The 21,712-nt window shown below is 41.9% G+C and overlaps 1 protein-coding gene across 1 annotated transcript in view; it reads left to right on the forward strand.

The window, feature by feature from the left end:
* LOC134805694 (protein unc-80 homolog) overlaps window positions 1-21,712 on the forward strand; it is a 61,502-nt gene that overhangs the window by 32,627 nt on the left and 7,163 nt on the right. The window contains exons 40-66 of the mRNA XM_063778951.1: window positions 423-652; window positions 861-1,086; window positions 5,494-5,680; window positions 6,123-6,292; window positions 6,501-6,749; window positions 6,951-7,080; window positions 7,279-7,419; window positions 7,818-8,011; window positions 8,690-8,835; window positions 9,399-9,593; window positions 10,107-10,302; window positions 10,873-11,091; window positions 12,113-12,258; window positions 12,677-12,863; window positions 13,202-13,363; window positions 13,653-13,745; window positions 14,042-14,152; window positions 14,238-14,354; window positions 14,687-14,821; window positions 15,278-15,401; window positions 15,815-16,027; window positions 16,283-16,467; window positions 16,638-16,803; window positions 16,983-17,153; window positions 17,931-18,026; window positions 18,803-18,910; window positions 20,787-20,944. Coding sequence (XP_063635021.1) covers window positions 423-652; window positions 861-1,086; window positions 5,494-5,680; window positions 6,123-6,292; window positions 6,501-6,749; window positions 6,951-7,080; window positions 7,279-7,419; window positions 7,818-8,011; window positions 8,690-8,835; window positions 9,399-9,593; window positions 10,107-10,302; window positions 10,873-11,091; window positions 12,113-12,258; window positions 12,677-12,863; window positions 13,202-13,363; window positions 13,653-13,745; window positions 14,042-14,152; window positions 14,238-14,354; window positions 14,687-14,821; window positions 15,278-15,401; window positions 15,815-16,027; window positions 16,283-16,467; window positions 16,638-16,803; window positions 16,983-17,153; window positions 17,931-18,026; window positions 18,803-18,910; window positions 20,787-20,944 — 4,455 coding nt within the window. The remainder of the gene's footprint in view (window positions 1-422; window positions 653-860; window positions 1,087-5,493; window positions 5,681-6,122; window positions 6,293-6,500; window positions 6,750-6,950; window positions 7,081-7,278; window positions 7,420-7,817; window positions 8,012-8,689; window positions 8,836-9,398; window positions 9,594-10,106; window positions 10,303-10,872; window positions 11,092-12,112; window positions 12,259-12,676; window positions 12,864-13,201; window positions 13,364-13,652; window positions 13,746-14,041; window positions 14,153-14,237; window positions 14,355-14,686; window positions 14,822-15,277; window positions 15,402-15,814; window positions 16,028-16,282; window positions 16,468-16,637; window positions 16,804-16,982; window positions 17,154-17,930; window positions 18,027-18,802; window positions 18,911-20,786; window positions 20,945-21,712) is intronic.

Genomic DNA, 21,712 nt, shown 5'->3' on the forward strand with positions numbered 1-21,712 from the left:
CTTGCCCACGACATTGAGCGACTTGCGACGGCGGCAGCGATAACCGTAGCTTTGAGCGAGACACAGCGATCGGACCTTTCGTTCCCACCTATGGTTGTCGCTGCCGCCGTCGCAAGTCGCTCAATGTCGTGGCCGAGCCGTCAAGGGTATTCTGCCAAAACGTCAACTTTTGTCAGCGACGTGATGCTTATAGCAGCTACCTTAACAAAATACAATCAATACAATAATCGTTAGGATATACCGTTTAGTTTAAAACTAAGTCAAAAAAAAGGTTATCATCAAAATATTACAAATTGCGTCTCGTAAGTAACCGACACTTTCGACGGAGTGCTTCGGCAGATGAGTGACGAATATTTAAACTTGAGTTTTTTGCCCTCAACGCTTATGTTCTACTGCCCTAACTGCCTTCGTGATTGATTCAGGTCCGCGACGCATACCACGCACCGCTGGCAGCGCTGATCAAAGGTGCCTGCACGATGGACGAGCAGCTATTCGCCGAGAGCGCCGCGGTGGCGTGGCAGCTTTTACTGGAACCGGACCGGGAGTTAAGCGCCTGCGCCGCGTCGCTCTTCATACTAGCTGCTGTGAAAGCGCCCCTCACCGCCTCTGAGATCATGCATAATGACTTGAAGCACACTGACCCTGCGGTCAGGTTGGTACTCATAAGTCATAAATATTAAGTGCAACAGGTGGCAAGTTAATGTAGCTTACTGTTATACACACTTAAAAGAGTATTTAGCTTGGCATATTTTACACTACAAGCTTCCTACCATTTCTAACAAATTTACTGGGTTATTATTACGTCGCCCTATCTGGTCTTACCTTTAGATCTTTAGTCTGAAGTAATATTGACGTTACAGAATCAAGGCGATCTTAAAATTCCAAGTGATGTGGAAGCTCCGCTACCAAGTGTGGCCTCGAATGGAGGAGGGCGCCTCCGTGACGTTCAAAGTGCCTCCCCCCGGCATCGAGTTCACGCTGCCATCGCCGAAGATTGGCATCGAGTCGCTGGCCGTCGTGGACCCGCCGTGGACGCCGCAGGTCAAGGACAAGGATATGGAGATGACCTTGAACCAGGAGCGGCATGTGAGTACTGTTTTAATGGCTTACTTTAGTAGCAAAACACAAATCTATCCAGTTCTCTACATGTGTGCTTCCAATGTATTGCTTTCAATCACACCAGAGAGCTATTATAGACATCGTTACGATACGATACGATACGATACGATCATTTATTGATAAAAAATATTTTACATGTCATAATATCTTAATACTAGGTACTTAAAAATCTATTGCAATGTCCATTTTAATTTGCTAATTACTTGGTTAACTTACCAGTTGCTATTTATTACGAGTGTCAATTTAATGTCACATAATATTTATATTTATAGGTACATACATATCGGTTAGTCTGGCACTCGAAAATAGGCGTCTAACGAGTAGTAGGCCTCAGCCTCTAGTTTATTTTTTAGTTTATTTTTAAACGAGCAGTAGCTGGTGGCATTTCTTATTTCTTGTGGCAATGCATTGTATATCTTGGGCCCCATCGTGTGTTGACATTTTCTCGATTTGGCAAGCCGTGTTCGAGGAGGTCGCAGTTCGTCGCACCTCCTGCTATTCGCCCCTCGTGCGTCACCACGGGTAGGAAAGTGCGAAAGATTACGTCGCACGTACTTTGCCACCTCGAGAATGTATACACACGGTAAGGTGAGTATTTTAGTGGCTTTAAATAGCTCTTGAGCTGGATGGTCCCACGGGACCCCTGATATACAACGGATCGCGCGTTTCTGCATAATGAATGGTCTCGTTCGGTCTGCGGCATCCCCCCACAGGTCAACACCATATGTAAGTAAGGAATGGGCGTAGCCAAAATAGGCTTTCCTGACATTGGCCGGGTCAAGACTAGGTCGCAGTCTGCCTAGTGCAAAGCAGGCAGACGACAGGCGGTCACATAACCAGTCTATGTGTGGACTCCATGATAGTTTGCTATCTATAACAAGACCGAGATATTTTACTTGATCAACCTGCGGGACGAGCTGGCCGTTGCACGTGATGAGCAGCGGTTGGTCCTTTTTACCTCGCAAACAGAAATGAACTATATTTGTTTTATCTACATTAAGTATCATACCGTTGACTGAAAACCACGATGCCACTTGGTCCATTACTTTGGTTAGTTTTGTTCCAAGTAGATCCTGGCTGTCAGCCGCAACGATCACACAACCGTCGTCTGCAAACATTACGATCTCGGCATCATCCGTGGCGGTTGTGAAATCGTTCATTAGTATTGAGAATAAATTATTTCCGATCACGGAACCCTGTGGAACCGCAATGTCTCCCAACTCGAGAAGGCTGGACTTTGCACCGCGGACAGACGTCAGCTGTTTACGTCCTTTTAAAAAGGAGGCAATTACATGTAAGAAGCTGTCTGTGACGCCATAGTGTTCGAGCTTGGCTAGAATAAGAGGATGACTGACGAGCTCGAAGGCGCGCGACAAATCGCAGAATATAGCTGCGACCTGTCGCCCGCCGTCGAGGTGGCCGGTCACCCTGGTTACCACGTCGCGTGCCGCGTCAATCGTTGACCTTCCACGTTGATATGCATATTGCTGATTATTTAATATGTTGTTTAAGTTGAAATATGACATAAGATTGCCGCTCAACAGATGTTCAAAGATCTTTGAAAAAAGTGGAATTAAGGATATGGGTCTGAAGTTCTTAAATGCATTCATGTCGCCCTTGCCCTTGTAAATAGGTTGAACTTTGATGTTTTTTAAACTATTGGGATAGGTACCATTTTTTATGCATCTATTAAGTCGCTTAAAATGTCAAATAAAAAAGTAGGTAGTATGTCAAGTAAGCGAGAAGACATGTCGTTTATATCTATCGAATCTTTACGTTTGATTCGTTGTATATTTTTTTTTACACATTCAGCTGAAAATGGTTCGAGTTTCATTAAGTTAGCGTGTTTTTCTATATACTTACTACGGAATTGCAGTGCAGCTGGGATGTCAGCGTGTGCGCAGGTGTACTTGTTTGCGTCGACGTAAAACCGGTTCAGCGCGGCGGCCGTAGCTGCGGCGCGGTGCTCGTTCGATCCATCAGCTGATTCCCTTATCAGTACATCAAGTGCATCTTGTTTTTTAATGCCGCCACTCGTTTCGGACGCTATGATACGCCAAGACGTTTTGGAAATATTGTCACTTTTGGAAATTAAGTTATTAATGTGCTCTTTGCGAGCGGCGATAAGTTCCCTAGAATACGTATTCTCGAGTGCCAAGACTATATCGCTAGATTGAACGTCGTACGACATATTATTACATAACAGTGTTTTTTTAGCACTGCGTAATCGGTTCCGCGATTCTATTACTGGTTCGTTAACCCATGATTTAGTTACATTTTTTAGTGGATACTTTTTTAAGGGAAAGTTTATATCATATGTTCTTATTATAATATTAATCACATTATCAAACAATTTATCGGGACAAGACTGCTTATTATTTAAGAACGACCAGTCGTAATTATGTAAACAATAGTTAAAGTTATAAATATTCATTTCTGTAAATAATCTTTTCCATATTATATTATTAAGTTGTACAATTCTAGTTATTGCTATGACAATTGATACACATTTATGGTCCGATATATACATATCGTACGGTTCCACGCGCACTATATCGTTTTTTGATATATTGGTGTAAGCATGATCGATGCATGTACTTGTTGTGAGACAGATTCTGGTAGGAAAGGAAACTAACGATCTCATGCCAGCTGATTTAAATAAATCTAATAAAACAGTTTTTTCACTACTCTTTGTTAATAAGTCAATGTTAAAATCACCAACAATTATTACTTTATATTGCTTTAGAATGGGTAGCTCAATAAGTTTTTGTAATTTTGAAATAAATAAACTAAAATTATTTTGCTCACCGGATTGAGTAGGGGGTCTGTATATGCATATAACGATCACACCTATATCAATATATTCAGCCGCACACGCCTCCAGGTTCATTTCGGTGCTAAGGTCCGCTACTTCCTTGCGCTCCAGGGTGAGCAGCGAGGACTCGGAGTAGATGCAGACGCCGCCTCCGTTGCGCAAGGTCCTGCAGTTACTGGCGCTGAGTTTGTAATTCATGATATTTACTGATTTCAGTTGGTCTTGCCGAAGCCAGTGTTCAGATAGACACAGGGCGTCAATTTTCTTGTTAACTTGCAATTCACACTCCAGTTTATAGGTTTTGTTTTTTAACCTGTTGATATTCTGATGAACAACCGTAAAGTTTCTGGTTTGAGTCTCCGACCTTGTCGTCTGGGGTACCGTTAGATGCTGGTCTGTGGAGCTTACTTTGAGTTTCATTAGTGTTGGATCTGTAGGAGCTGGTAATTGATGCGAGCTAGGAGGTGGGTTGCCCGCGTACTTTTCTGTACAGAAAAGGCCGCCACGGTGAAATGCTGATGTTGACGGGCCACGCTGATGGGGACAGGAACTCATTATAGGCAGACGCTGAGACACCTATTTTGAAGGAGTTATAGTTGTCATGTTTCGAAGGTATCGGCTCAACTAATACGTTCATGTCATTGTTAATAGATTCCAAGTACTTTTTTATGTCATCAGGTGTTGTTGTCTTTTTGAAGTAGCATCCGTGAAGGTACCTGTACTGTTCGACCCCTTCCAGGGTCGTATTCGTTACTGAACCGACTATGGGTTTGTTTTTCTTTCTTCGAAGAAGGTCCGGTTTATGGGTTCCTTCGTTTCTGCCATTGTCATATGTTTCACTAAGGATTTGTGGGGTTGTTTCACATTCACTTGTAGTAACATTCACGTTCTTTGGTGTAGATGGTTTGGATTGATTTTCATTGCTACTCGGTCGTTGGTTTGGTGTAGACACTTTTGGAGCCGAGTGCCGGTTACTTTGAGGTTTTGACGAGGCGTTGGCTATTTTAATCTTGGCCTGGTCTGCTGCAGCGCGCTTAGGCTTCTCGTTTTCACTGGTACGAGGTGGCAATGTTGTAGGCGATTCTATTAACCGGCCGGTTAGCGCAGCGGCGTATCCGCCATCTTGTTTCTTTGTGTTGACTCGTTGCATTATCCTTGTCGGCGATAACGGTTCTAAGGTATAATATTTCACTAAATAATTCACCTATTTTACTCGTTAGCGAGCCAATTTTTAGTTCTAGTGGTTTAATCGCACTTTTCACTGCGTTTGAGATCGCGATATCTGTTTTTGAGGACATTTTTGCACGGTATACGTTAATTAATGCGCGAGGGCACTAAGTTGCACACATTGCCGGCCGGGTGCGCGAGCGAGACTGTTCGTTCCCCAACTACACTCTCCAATTCCATAGAAGACACTATTATTTCACAATGTTATATCCTCATTCAGTCCACTTTGTCTGACTCCTATAGACGTCTACAAATCTCCCTGCCTTTACAACGCTTTATTCGTAGTCTTCAGCTACTACGCACTACTATTTAACTCGTAACATCATTCACAGCGATCGCTAGTAACAGCGACCAAGACCCGCAAGAAACAGCAGACGGAAGCGATCAAGCGCGCCCTACAACAGCGGAACGACAAGAAGCGCGCGGAGCGGGAGAGCTTCCTTATAACTACCATACCCATCACGCGGCAAGCGGCGCGCGAGCCCGCGCTCGATCATGCCGCCGACGACCACATCGAACGTGAGATTATCTTATTATATATTGAAAATATGCTCTTACAAATGTATCCTTAAGTTCGTTAACCTGAAAATGGGAGCCTTAGTAACGTAACCTTTGGTATGTGTACTTTAAAAACCCTTAGCTCCGCAGATTATAAACGCAAATCAATTTTACAAAGGAGTTTGAATATACACTTATTTTCCCTTTCTGATCTCAATTCAAAACCTTAAGTAGAGGACCCTAAAGTTCACATGGATTCCGAGTCAGAGGGCGTAAGTTTTCTACAGCAATAACTACATAGCCAGCTCCCGACTACTCGTAAAAGTAACAAATACATACTATCAAATGTGGCAAACTATTTTCTGACATATGAGTTTAAAATCACCGCCATCTAAAACCACCAAAATTAAAAATTCTACCACCTAGTATTTCCCTGAAATATCTGTCTCTCCATCACTTGCAGCGCCAGCCGACGAAGAGATCTCAGAGGGCGTCCGCGGCTCGCACCATACGCAGGTGGCGTCGGCGCTGTTCCCGTCCGCGCTGTGCTCGGCCGTGGCCGAGATCGTGTCGCTCCTAGACGACGCGGCGGTCTCCGCCGAGGGCTGCTCGGTCTATGAAGTTGCCTATCAGGTCAGACATTATTGTAACGTAACCTCATGTAGGAGAAAAGTTAGCGTAATTAAACAAGACTGAGCGTAATCTAAAGTATATGTTTAGCAGAGTGCGTTTCAGTGTGCCACTTTATTTCTTTACGCTTATTTTTTATGACAGCAAGAATGTTCGGTTCGGTGCTCCTATATACTTCCCATGACGATGAACCTTGTTGTATTTTATGCAGGTCATATGGGGATGCCTAGTAGAAGACTCAGCCCTCTTCCTCCGCCACGTACTAGAACGTCTGACCCGCGACCACCAAGACGAGATGTTCAAGTTGCTCCGACACCTCATCCGCTTCATACCGCGGCTGCCGCAACAAGCTGCCTTCGCGCTATACAACTACATCATTGGTTATGTCATGTTCTACATCCGATCGCCGCATGAGGAGGGACAAAGGCTTATTGGAGCGGCTCTTTCTATTCTTTGGATGGTAAGAGTTTCTCTTTACTGTACCTCTGATGTACATTGAACACTTTTCATCATCTTCAACTTACTCGTAGTCGTATATTCTCCCCATATCGTGAAGTACTAGCCAAAAATCACATTTCTCACAGTATATTTCAACTTATGTTCGCTATATGTCCTCCCATTGGTTAAGAAACAGAATGACTATTCAAATTTTTGTTTGCAGGTTGTTCATAGCGTGCACGGTATAATGTTTAAAGATCTAAAACAAATTTTACGCAAGGAGCAATGTGACGCGTCTATTTTACTTACTGCCAACGTGCCCGCAGCCAAGAAAATTATTGTACACGGACCAGGTGAGAAACAGCAACACAGTCTCCTGCTTTTAATGAGACTAGACTCTTTGGAGATAGTTATGGACTAATGTGTAGTCATAAAAGATTTCTTTAAAACTTTTTATACCTTATTTATAACCGTTTACAATCCAATCTTAAAGATCTTCTAACTAAAATGCCTGACAACTTTCAGTAAAAATACTATTTCATTTCTTACAGCTGACAATGAGGGTTGTATTCCATCACAGTTCCCAATTCAAGAAGACACTCAGTTTGGTCAAATATTAAAAGAATCGCTAGATTTCTTTGGAATACCAGAGAACCTACATAACGAACACTTCCTGGTTGATTTTAAAACTCGTAAGTACAGACAGCAACCTCTAGCTTGGATATATGGAATATAAATATGAATATATTGCTATGAAGTCCCATGTTTTTGTATTGGCACCAATAAATTAACTTGACTGAGAAATAATGCAGGTAAACAAAGAATAAAAGTATTAGATAAGACACTCAGAACTCAACTAGTGATGTACTTAGACATTTTTGCAGTTTCAGATACACCAATAATCTGCCCATGGACATTCATCTTAACCCTATTACGTAGTTAGTCAGCATCAACATAACTTTTGACCCTCTATTAAGTTTTTTTTTCAAGGAGGCCAAAGTGATTAATATTCTCTTTGGCCAAGGCTTAACAAAATGGCCAAAGAACTCACTACCCTGGCTATTTTGTTAACCACGGAAAATGGTCGCAGGTCAGATCCACAACCCGCAGTCGTACGTGCGCGATTGGTACTTCTTCAAGCGCTCGCAGTATCCGCAGCTGGGGCTGGTGCACATGGCGCCGGACGTGGCCTTCGACAAGCTGCAGCAGCAGGAGCTGCTCTCCAAGTTCGTGGAGATCGGCAAGGTGCTGCTCACCTGGGCCATTCTCAAGAACGTCGACATGGTAACCTTCTCATATTTACTAAATTAAACATAAGGTGCTACCTTATAAATAGTTGCAGATATTTTAACAGATGATACTTTACTTTAAAACAATTAACATAAAATAGAAATTGAGAATATTTAATTATTATTTTTTGTTTTAATTTACCGAACAAAAAATTTAATTTCATTATGGTTCGGCGGGAAAACTGCAAAAGGATCTGTTCTACTAGAATCTGTTCAATGAGTTCACATTTAATAATCACATTAACAGGGTGGTTTTACGTAGCAAATATGTTTTTCAGTTTTCTCCAAAAAAACATCGTAAAAGCTATAATGTTTCATACTTAAATATACTCCAGGAACCGAGTACTATCAGCTGTATAAATATCTGCAACTAATAAGGTAGCACCTTATATTTATATGCGATAAAAACTAGCAAGCGGCCCAAAATAGTAGCAACTAAAAGGTTTATTATTTTAGTTTCCAACTAATTCACGATGAACAGTTTGGGGAGTTATTTATGAAACGATCGATTATAGAAGTGTCGTCGATTGCTCGTCTTACTGCGAGTCCAGATCAGATGGGTATTTGAAGTTACCCCCAGTAAGGTATTTGTGTAAGGAATATCTGAAGTAACCCCTAGTAACTCCCAACACTGAGCCTATGTTTTCTCGTCTGAACAGACTTTTTCTTTTAGGTGGTCCAACGTGTGGTGTTCCTCCACGACGAGCTGATGAAGCTGCCAGCATTCCCACGCAAGGCACTCGAGGCTGATCTGCAACTGTACAGCAGAGGGGCGCTCGGATCCACGCTTCTCGGCTTGGATGTGCTTCACAAGTTCATGTATGTTTTTGCTAATGAATAATATATAGAGTAATAAATAATAAGTAACTTTTGAATGCCTCAGCATCCCACCCATAGAACTGTAGGTGTTCCCGCGCAAGGCGCTCGAGGCCGATCTGCTAATGTACGGCTATCTACTGTAGTTGAGGGGAGCAAACGTGCTACACAAGTTGATGTGGGTTGTTGGTACCTGAATCTTTGAGCATACAACCACTAGATACCATTTTAAGTGTTCCTGTCCATGAAAGTTCAGTTGGGATAAATGCCACTTCGTAGTAACTGCGACTTATCTAGAATGTAAGTGTGATATTTACATTGTTACCTAAGTGAAAAAGTGCAGTCACTGTAAAAGGGCCGGTATTGCATACTTATATTCTAAAATTGACCCAACAGCCGCACTTTCCCCGACCGACTGACTTTTAGCTGTTTATACGTAATTTTTAAACGACTATCACCAAAATGCTTCCCGATCATACTAGTCGTGTTCGGAATAAACTTCCTCTAATGAACAAGCCGATGTCTTCAGCCTCTAATTGAGCCTATAATTTTCAAATGGATTCCAGGTGGGTCCGCCTCATAGCGCGCATGTTCGAGGCCATGGCGGGGAACTTCACGTCGTCGCGCGACATTCACCTGTTCCTCAACGTGCTGAACGGCGCGCTCATGCTGCATAGCGAGGACTCGCTCATACTCCGATATGTCATCGCTACTTACGTTAACGCTGCCTTCAATTTTAAGAACATCTTTTCTACTAATGGGTACAGCAATTTTTTTATTACCATAGAGGCACTAGGTTAGGTTATTCAAATGGTTTTAGATTATGTAGATCTAGTTTAGTTATTTTACAATTTTAGAGTTTAGCTACAGCAACGAACTTAGGCTAACCGTTGCAAAACAAAAGTTAAAACTTCGTATCCAAATATACAAAATTGACACCCAATTATTCTTTTATTTTATTTTATTGGACATGGACACCTAATACCGTATTAAACATCCTAATGTTATTAACTGACTGATCTAAATTCTAGATAACATCTCATGGAATAAACTACATAGGGTAATTCGCTAGTGACTGGCCGGTTTTAGTAACTGACCGCCCTAAACTAAAAATGAATTCTATTCACCTATAAATAGAATTCATTTTAGTATAAGGTGGCCAATTATTGAAACCTTACCCTATATCTTGTTTTGTTAAATAGAGACTTAGTAACTGCCGATTTTCAAAAGCTGAACCTCTACTGTCTATATTTTAAGGTGTTATTCTTTTTCAGATACCTTCTCATCATGCCGACACTGCTTCAGATCTATTCAAATTACCAAACGAACAAGCTAGTGACCACAACGATAGAGTACGCGGTGAAGCAGTTCTACTTGCTGAACAGGAAGCCGTTCATTCTGCAAATGTTCGGCTCCGTGTCCGCCATATTGGATACTGACGAGGAATCAGCCTATGGTGATGCCAGTAAGGTAAACACACAATACGAAAACACTTTCTATTGTTTACACATGGGCACAGGACAATCTCTTCCAGATAACCTTTAATATCATTGTTGTTTATCGATTTATTCTTCATAAATTTTGTCTTCGTCTTTTTCGTAATCGTTCTAGCCCTTAGAGGATATAACCAACGGAGACGCCATGTCTAAAATTTTCGGTACAAAATAGTCTGCCGTTTTTTGCGGGGGAGGGGCACATCAAATGTATAGGTACGTCATGTCAGATAAACGTCAGTCCATACATATGGTTGACAAGTTGTTGACCATTGGCCGCCTATTTTCGACAGAGGGGAACGCCTGTTAATGGCGGCTCCATTGTTAATTACTCCGAGTTCTAGCCTTTTACGTTTCTCAACCTTCTATTACGTCGGCAAGAATATTTTATTAAATATAATATCCGGCTCTAAGGACCACTTAATTTTAACACATTGCTACGTAACTAATTTATTCATGGTTTTATATCAGACAATCTTAGCAAGTTTATTGTTAATTAGAAACCTTTAATGAATCAAGTACATTAATATCTCTATTTGACTCGTAGGTACAATCGAGCTGTCTCTTCAACCTGCTGCTAAGCCTCGAGACGCCGTCCCCCGACCCGCTGCACATCGCTGAACTGATCAAAGAGGAGAAGCCGCTGAAGCCCATCGACTTCTGCTACCGGGATGAGGACGAGATGGTCAACGTGCTGGACTGCATCAGCCTGTGTGTCATGGTCGTATCATACTCCGCGGAGAGTATGCGGGGCTATCAGATGCTTGTAAGTCATTTCTGTAGGTAATTTGAAAGGGCAAAAGTAACTTTAATAGGCAAATAAAATATATTGGCCTCCTCTCTTTTGAATATTTGCAACACAAACCGACTATTTTCAGTACTTATCGGTAGAAGGAAAGTGATAGAAATCTTATCAAAAACATAGTGACAGCCATAAAATATTTTTATACTTATTTTCGTTTTCTAATTGTCAATGAGTAGTATAAAAATTCATCGCATGAAGACAGTTTTTTACTGTCATATAGCATGTTTCTTAGGGTGGTTCAAAAAACATTTTTTTTTATTTTCCTACGGGGCACCCCCTTATTTTGTTACACTTATTATGCTGATAAAATACACCAAGTTTCGTAATTTTATCTCAACTACAAGGGGGTGCTACAACACTTTGAAATTTTTCAAAGTTGTATGAAATCCAAAAAAAAAAGTTTTTATTATTCAGAATTTTATTTAAGTATCTGGTTTCGCACTATTTGCACATGTGATTTATAAGTTTTTAAGTAGAAAAACATTTTTATTTCTATTTTTTATAATTTTTCAAAAGTAAGATTTTTTGAATTTCGCCTAAAAAAGTCATAAAAACTAGAAATAATTTTTTTTTTTACTTATAAACTTTTAAATCACACTTTCAAATAATGTGAAAACCACTACTTACATAAAAATCCAAAAAAAAATAAAAATCTTACTTTTGAATAAATCACATGTGCAAATAGTGTGAAACCAGATACTTAAATAAAATTCTGAATAATAAATACTTTTTTTTTGGATATCATACAACTTTGAAAAATTTCAAAGTGTTGTAGCACCCCCTTGTAGTTGAGATAAGATTACAAAACTTGGCGTATTTTGTCAACATAACAAGTGTAACAAAATGAGGGGGTGCCGCTTCTTCTAACTAGAGTTTGATTTTTTCCCATACAAACGTGAACCACCCTAATGTTTCTATACTTTTGGCGTGGGGTGTGCAATTGTGCATCATTTAATAGTTTCATAATGTATAATTTCCTCAGATAATATTGGAAGCGATATTGCCGTGCTACGTGAAACAGATTCAATTACCAACGTACAATAGAGAAGGAAAGACTGAGAAAGAGATCATACAACAACTGGCGATTGCTATCAAGACTCTTGTCAATAACTGCGAAGGATTGTCAAAGTAAGTGTCTCAAATAATTTCCTGACTTAAATTACACTTGGAAGCTAGACACATTTTCCGTTTTTATTTACTACGAAGTTTGTATTAAATAAATAAATAAAAATGTATTTATTTCCACCTCACAAAGGATACATTTAATAATATTAACCATTAGATAGAGTAAAGGACAACTTAGATTTATATCTTTTGTGAGAGACTGGAGTCTGAACTAGGCGTAAACCTGTATTACAGATATTGAACATTATTGAAAAATTGCAGCTACTATTTCCGTTTCTGGTTACAAAATAATTAAAGGTCTGTACTTGCATAATCATGCTCAAAAAAGTGCATACGAAACATAAGCCAGATGGAAAAACTGGCCAAGATCAAAGTAGCCAAATTACTGGTTATGACGATTTATCATTGTTGACGATTTCAGGTCGTACAATGGGCCGTATCGCACGTCGCCCGAGCACAAGGGCTCGTCGCAGCGCGGGGTGCGCACGGCGCCGGCGCCGCAGTTCAAGGGGCTGGACGGGCTCGAGGACGACTCGCACTCGCGCTACGTCAGCGAACACTCGCGTGCGCAGCCCGTGCCCGAGTACACCGGCGCCGAGGACTCGGAGGTACCAGACCGTAGGGTTATCGTCATTACCACCTTACACTCAAAATGAATTCTATTCACCTATAAACAGAATTCATTTTAGTATAAGGTTTCAATAACTGGCCACAATTCAGTAGCTAGCCAGCTTAAACTAAAATGAATTCTGTCTATAGGTGAATTGAATTCATTTTTAGTATAAGGTGGCCAGTTATTAAACAATGGGAAGTTAGTTATTGACGAATTCATTGTAAAAAAATCTGGCTAGCAATATTTACACCAAGAGCTGGGAAAGTTCAACGTTTTACGCGACCTTATTAAATGAAAACTTATCGAGAAGCGTAACTTTTTGGTTATTTGCAGTTAATACGGGCGGAATACCGTCGTCCGCGAGATGTTTTGCTGTCGCTGGTTGGAGACTTCATCGGTCGCGCGACGACGCGTCTACTCGACCTCAACGGCTCCAAGGGCAGCGGCGGCAGCGAGGGCAAGCCGGTCGAGCTGCTCGACTGCAAGTCACATGCCGTGAGTCCAGTTATTCTATCGTACAATTCGTCTTCTTTGGCTCGATTTCACCAACCGGGAATAAGGACTTCATATGAGATTCGACGTCAAAATTATCTGGTCTAATGTTGTCTAGACTCTGACGATCTGACGTATAATAAAAGCTCTTCTTCTTTTTCTTCTTGTACTCTGTGTTGGACAAATTGGGTATATAGTTGGTTGATTTATTGACAAATAAATACGTAAGTACTAAAATCCTTGAAATGCTTCTGATCTGCGCTGATTAAGTAATTCTCTGTAACATTAACAGCGGCTGGCAGAGATCGCGCACTCGCTGCTGAAGGTGTCGCCGTATGACCCAGAATCAATGGGCTGCCGCGGCTTGCACCGCTATATGACGCAGGTGAGATATATTCATTAAATTCCATTATTATCATCAACCCAGAGCGCAGTCCACTCCGCTTTTACAAGTTAAAAGCGTCGATAGAGCTGTACTATATAGAACATTACTTTACGTTTATAGAAATGTTGTTGTCTTCTTTCTAAGCATTTCCCCACATGTATGTATGTCTATTGCGCAGACATAAAATGCAGATTCCGCGTCGATAGATGTAGCGAAACACTCATACTTATAATGTGTCGCTATACGCAGCGTAGGCATCAACTGGCAACCAAAACTTAAATGTGCCTTTGTCGTAGGTGCTGCCGGCGGCGGATTGGGCTGATGACGCACTACGTCCCGCTCTTATTATGATCCTAAGGCGCCTGGATAAGGTCTTCCTTAAGATCGCTAAGAAGCCTAGCATAAGAGTAAGTCTAGCGTGCAAGTGTAGTAAGTTTGGCTAATATATTATATTTTCCTAACTTGTTCATTGAACTGTACTGTATATTTCAGCGCAACACTGACTGGGACTCTGCAGCGGTACTACTCAAAGGTGTATACGAAACTATGATACGCTGTCCGTACGTCATGCATTGGCAGCAAGTTAAGACTTTACTTAACACCGTTCAAGTAAGTCAAACTGTATTTATGCCCAGTTTTAAACATTATTATGTGAAAATCATTGAGTATTCTTTATGCTTAACTCGTGGAACGACCCTCATACATGCTTAAAAATGCTTTGAAATTGTAACTCTATAGATGAATTTCTTAGCCATCGTAGGTTACACATTCGAAAAAATTTACGCACTCTAGTGGCGCTAGCACATGAGTGGCGCGACAGTATCTGGCGGCGAGATACTACCCGTCCAATCACGCCAATCATGTGCTAGGCCTACTGGAACTTCATATTGATCATCTTAATACCTTAACGAGCAAGAACTAGAGTTGTGTTTCCGTTACAGGCTCTAATAGTATCGGAAAACAACAGCGGCGAAAACTTGTCGTCTGCGACCGCGGCGCTGATGTCGCAGCCGCCTCCGCCGCACTTCTGCAGCACTGTCGTGCGACTTATAGCGCTTCAAGTCATCAATACTGGAGTAAGTTTCTTTTTTAGCAACAAGACGTTTTGTCCCTAGGTCCATAGACTAGGTAGATTTGGTAGGATTAAAATTGTACAGCGACAACTAAACGCGTATTTCGTCACCCTAGTGTGGACGGAATCTAAGAATTCAATGCTGGGAAGCATAACACAACTCGTCCGAAAATCACTTCGTCTACGTCTTCTTCTACGTTAAACGTGTATATTAGTCATGAGTCATGAATACCTACGTTACTTCAGAATACGGAATTTAGAAAATTTTAAAATCCATTCATTCAATATTTTTTTGAGATTGTTACATTATGTTGTTATGAGATTGTGTCATATTCAATAAAATATTTTACTAGTATTCGCAAATCGTCTTTATCTATTTGATCCTGTACTGTGTGAGGTTGCAATAAAGAGTTATTGTATTCTAAAGTTGCTCTACCTCATTCTGCTATTTCTCTTACAGGACAGTTACTCGTTGGAGCAAATGTGCGGAGGCAGTGCTATTTTTCAGTCAGCGGAGAAGACTGAAAACATGTTAATGAATTTATTTATGCCTCTTTGTTTACGAGTGGGAAGCGGGCGGAAAGGTAATCAAATTACAACGGTGGGTCCTATTTCTTGGTCCAATGTGCATTGCGTCTCACTCCCTCACTAAGCAAAATAATGTGAAAACATGTGAGACGAAAAGACACTGGACAAAGAAATTGGACGGGTGGAATACCACCCTTAGGTATTACAAGACCAATCGCAGGCAAAACCTTAATGAAATTTGGTTGCTGATGGGGAGCAGAATTAGGCGGATGGAAGCTGACAAACCCAATGGTCTGTCAAACAACTTTGTCAGTAGAAAAAGGCGCGTACTTAATTCAATTTTTTTAGGGGACTATACATTTTTTTAAATTTGCCGCTTTTATTCATCTGATGCCATTATAGTATACTTATCTATAATATATATATCAAGCCATTTGGCTTGACAGACTAGATATTCCTTTTTGCGCAGACGTACCCCCGCTGCGGCAGTCGGACGTGTCGTACATCGTGTCCGTGGTGCTGAGCGCGCTGTGCCCGCCGGCCGCGCCGGGCCAGCTGGCGGCCGTCAACGCCAAGCTCAACGCGGCCGAGGCGCGCGCCAACTCGCTCACCTTCACTGGCAGTCGGGACACGCGCAACACGACCAAGCTGTCGCACCAACTCTACAAGATCGCATTCCTAGGTGACTCTTTACTAACATTTTAACGTTTGGTCTATTTCACTTATCGCGCCCAAGAAACAATTAGTTTTTTGCACCGACAATTTAACGACGCGCACACTACTTTTTTGAGATCGTTTTCTTGGTCACTATCAATACGATTATTCATAGATCACTCGACGATTGATCGCAAATAAAATTCAAGTTCTTTTGCTACAAATATTAATTAAGTTGTGACGAATGGTCTCGACGTGTGACGAAACTCCCTTAATATTGCAGCCCTAAAAGTGCTGTGCGCATGCTTCACCTCGGAGCTCTGCTCGGAGTGGGGCCGAATCGCACGCGCCATGCGAGACTTAGGCCGCCGGAACGAGGCCGCGGCGCACCTGTGGGACTTCCTCGAGCACGTCGTCACCTACCGCACGCCGCTGTTCGTGCTGCTGCTGCCGTTCATCGTGCACAAGGTACCGTGTGTGTGTGGTGTGTGCCGACCAGGGCTGAGGCGAGGCCGCGAGGCACCTGTAGTTTCATAGTTAATATCACAGAAACTTTATTAACGTCCATACGTGCGCTGACGGCATGTACTTAATAAATTATTGTGGAGCTCTAATTCAGATTATTCGCACACTTACAGCTGTCCCAGCCGCCCATCGGCGACAACGAGCGGCACATGCAGTTCGTGGTCCGCGAGCGCGTGCGCGGGCTGAAGCTGCCCGCGGCCCGCGCGCGCGGCGCGCTGCTGGCCGAGCTGGCGCGCGACCTGCGCACGCTGCGCGACAAGCACGACCACTGCAAGTTCGGTCAGTACTTGTACTCTGTACACAATATTCAACTATTGCTTTTGATATGTATCTTTCGTTTCAGTTTTAATTAACCACCCGCAACGGTCAATAGCCGAGCGAGTTTTAATTGTAATACATACATATCTAACTTACTAAATCGAAATCTTGCTTATCGATACCGTGTATTATTTATCCAGAACAAATAGCGGAGAACATTAGCTTGGGCGGCAAGCGCGCGTCGGAAGTGTTCGGGCGGCCGGGCGACAAGGCGGCGCAGCACCGGCCCTCGCTCATCTCCATGCTGGTGGGCCGCTCCGGCCTGCCGCGCACCCCCGACCACCCCTCCGCGCCGCTCTCCGCGCCACGAGGTAACTCATAGACTAGGAATCGTCTAGACGGAGTTTAGAGCAATTATTTCATGAAACCGATGCTGCCAAAAATACAGGGGTGCGGGGGACGAGGTGAGCGAGTCCCGTGCCGTGATTGGTCCGTTCAAAGACACGGGTCACACACAAGACTCGAAAATGGAGTAAAACTACTGTTTGGGGCAGAGGGGGTAGCGCTACTATGCTCAGTCTGGAGGATGTCTTGTCTGTGAGGTAACTATACATCAGCTCCGCAAAGCCTCTGAGGGGGTCCGAAAGAAAAAAACGAAAAAAAAATCCAGCTCTTCTATATGTCTGATCCACAGTTCAGTAGTGATGAACGATTTTTTTTACTTTGGGGCTCCGTCAAATATTTCGCTTTCGAAAAGGTTCCGTCACCAAAAAAGTCAGAGAACAACCGCTTTACAGGAACATAGCGCGGCCACAACGCTCAACTGTCCATCGTTGGACCATGTCTTTGCAAAAGGTTTACAAATTGCCAGTGAACAGCGTAGGTACCATCGTACCTACCTTTTGAACGCCAAACGGCGCATCCATTTGCCTTGCCACTGACGCCACGGGGGTAAAATTTAGTTTTGTGAATAATGCCAACCTAAAAGTGGAGTGTTTTTCAGTGGATTTTCATTAAAAAACGATCGACGTCAAATGCCGTCTTTGGCGTCGTTGTCACGATTTTGCGTCGACGTCAATTGTCGTCTGTGGCGTTCAAAAGGTTAAATGGTCTTTATTGAAGTAGGATTGACCTGATCTTCATTGCAGAGTCGGTGTCGAGCAGCTCCACGACGAGCCAGCACCTGGTCGGCTTCGACCTGCCGAGTGCGCGCGCCGACAACGGCAACAGTCATTCCAACATAGGTACCGTCCACGTACTTAATAATCCCAAAGAGGATATTGGCCCGGCAAAAACGGATTAAGTATCTGATAAGTATAAGAATGTACATAAGGCCGGGGTGGCAAAGGCAAGCCCCATGTGGCTCTTTGGAGGTACAATTGCGGCCAAAGTCGGGCAAAAAATGACTAATCAGTTTTTTAAACATTAAAACCAACATTTTGTGGGTATTTGCAGTTCCGAAAACTGGCTAGAAATTAAATGTAGGCGCCACTTTCTTCGTAATGTCACATTTTGACGTAAAATGCTTAAACATATGGCAACAAATTTGTATGAAAACAAATTTAGTTCCGTTTTATTTAATCTCTACTCTTTCATGTCTCACTGTACTTCGGATTACTCTTCTAAAAAGTTTACATGGTTTACTGACCCCTGAGTTATGCCATGTTTTTCAATTCTGTCAAAAAGTCCGAGCACAAGATTGAACTATAGTTTTAGCATTAGAAATAAGGTAAACAATCTTGATGTGTATTTTTATTGAAAAACACGTTTTTAAAATAAGTCACGGCAAATATGTAACAATTATGAATCTAATACGATCATTTATATTCTTCTGCTTTCATAAATAATAGTTACTGATTTTTAAAAAGTGTTTTTCAATTAAATGACATGTCAAGATCGCTTACCTTCTTTCTAATGCTAAAAAAACGAACTATAGAGCTTGTACTTTTAATAGTTTTAATCCATGAAGAAAATAATACACATGAGCATATTGTTCAAGAACAACCTTTATGATTGGCAGGGTCATCGACGTACGGCAGTGATAGCAAAACGGCCAGCACGCCATCATATAGCACTACACAGACTAAACTGCGTTTCGTCTCTTCCGTCGAGTTTAAACTTACCACCGGTAAGCTACATACATATATACGCTTAAATTAAATTTTCATGCGCGCTGTACACACTCGTAGAGACAGCCCGAAAATGAGTGTTTACATACTGTTCCCTTCTCGTCTCGCGCTTCTCCGATTGAATCGGAGCGGTCCCGAGACCCTCGGCGAGTGTATACAGGCGACATCAAACAAGTGCGCGTTTCAGAAGAAGCATGGCAGGCTACAAGTACCAATGTTTGTGCCCAATTGACTACTTTCCTACTAGTCAAATCAGCTTCTTTTTTAGAACTGTCAATACGATTTGCTAATATGGAATTCATATGAAAACACGTGTAGTGACGTCACAGTCAACTCACCTACTTTTTATACTTCCATCCGATTTATTAAATAGAAATTGTGTTTAATAATAACTGCTATCTATGTTTTTCTAATAATGATCTGGTGCTTTATTTCGTGCACGGTGTGAATTTATTTTAAGTAGAGGAAAGTACCCAATTCAATTACCGTTCAATGCCATGAAAAAGAGCAGAAATTGACACAAATAAGTTCTCGAGTATTGTCATGTTACCTACCATCAACAACTGACTATTTGCTCCATGTGTGTGTGTCACACTAAGGTTAGTACGAGCGAGATGCATAGGAAGTAAGTTACACACATGCTAGCGAATATATCAATGTCAAACTCGTGGTAAGCTGGTAAGGCTACTGATCGGGGGTTAGGGTTAGGAGTTAAGGAGTCGGGGAATGGCGGTTGAAGGGTTGCTGGTTCAGGATCAAGGGATTCCTGGATCAGGGGTTGATCTGCTGTGAGGTTGAGTGATCGGGGGGCTGAGGGATTGGGTCAGTGGCGGGGCGGGCGGATGGATTTAGTTGACAGGAATTATAATTTCCCAGACGGACTCGAGAAAATTCCTGATTACATATTTACTAAAGTAATAGGTACACGAATTTAGTGTTAAACATGATCTTGTTTTTCATTCATGCGTCGCGCTCTTAACAATGCGTTAAAACTAAAAATGGTAAAATAAAAACTTCAAAAAAAAAATGAAACCGACTTCAAAAAGGATAAAATAAAATATTATCCTTTTTTATGTCTATGCGTTACCAACTGATATGTTTGAAGTCGGTGCCAAGCCAAGTAGTAACAATACCAGTAAAAATAATCAGCTTTATGGCTATAAATCCCATTAGAACTGTACTAATAACTATTATAAATGTGTAAAGAATTCTGTCTGCCTCTTTGTCGCCTTTTCATGGCTAAACAACTGATCCGCTTTAGGTGAAATTTGGCAAGAAGGTAAATTCCTTGAATTGTTTTATATTTTGAAATGTAGTCCTCTGAATAAGGGACGGGAAATAACTCAGTCCCAATCCCACACTTGCGTGCTATAGACTGTTCGAGCATTAGTAAGAAATGCTCTTTAAAAAATACGACGGCAAAAAAATGCATTTATATTTACACTAATGTGCCGACAAATATGGTACGGACTGCGCCAAGAAGGTTTGATCGTGTGTTCTGAGGTGTGTTCTTAGGTCCAGTCGACGTCAATGATATGTTTACACTTTTGCACCTTACTTCTTTGTAATAAGGCGAAAAGTGTAAACATATTTATAACGTCGACTGTACCTACAGAAAGTACGTTCATTGTCGTCGTGTAAGGCTATCCAACGTAGGTAAATCCTTATCGAATCGCACCAAAGTCATGGTATGCTTCAAAATTTGGCTTGGCACCGACTTCAAACATATCAGTTGGTAACGCATAGACATAAAAAAGGATAATATTTTATTTTATCCTTTTTGAAGTCGGTTTCATTTTTTTTTGTAAAAAGTTTTTATTACGATTTGAAGTTCTAAAAGCATAGTCACCAAGTTAACGTTTAATTTACCTACAGGTGAGACTTCGCAAACCCCGCTTTCCCCGCTGTCCCCCGGCGAGTGGTCGGGCGACCGCAACGGCGAGCACGACGACGACCGGCCGCGGCTGCAGCGCGCGCACGGGCCCTCCAAGAAGACCTTCAAGTTCCGCCGCAGCCGGCACGCCAGGCCCGAGGTTTGTTGTACAGACTAATCAGATCAGACTATACACGACGCTTTCTCCTATCTTTTTCTTCTTCTCTTTCGTTTTGCTCTTGACACCGGGTGGTCACGTTGAGGCGTCCGCATCGGTAGTATAACTAGTATAGGCGGACACAGCTCTTCGCATGATCTCCCGCCATCTCTCCCTGTTGGTACTTACACTGTCTGTCACAGTCAGATACGGGTTTTCCAAGCCTGAGGTTTCTTGTACTGACTATACACGACCCTGTCTTCTATATATAGGCATAATTGGCGACACAAGACGCTGCCGCTACTGTTGCCATAACGCTACCTTAAACATAACTAGATGAAAACCCGGCTTCGCTCGGGTAAAATAAATAATAGTAATAGGTAATACTCATTTTGAATTAAGTAATTATTTACTTTTAGACTTCATACCTTCATCAAGGCGGTTACAAACCTATCTCATCTCAGAAAACTTTAAATCCGTAACATACAATCATAACTCGAAAAATTTACTATTCCGATAATTATATCTAAAAACAAATATGTAATTAAAAAAACCTAATCCGCTTTTCTGGTAGCAGTTCGGTTCTGTAAGGATCACAGTTCTAACCTGACCCACTTTTCTGGTCGCAGATCGGTTCTGTGAAGGCCGCATTTATAACCTAGCCCACTTTCCAATCTCAAAAGAGGGAACCCTTTTGTACCTACCCTTCATGGCACTAAAGTATAAGTATGGAAATTATCACTACTATTTCATTCTTTAATATTAATGCCT

The sequence above is a fragment of the Cydia splendana genome, chromosome 2, assembly GCF_910591565.1.
Source record: "Cydia splendana chromosome 2, ilCydSple1.2, whole genome shotgun sequence".
Lineage (NCBI taxonomy): Eukaryota > Metazoa > Arthropoda > Insecta > Lepidoptera > Tortricidae > Cydia > Cydia splendana.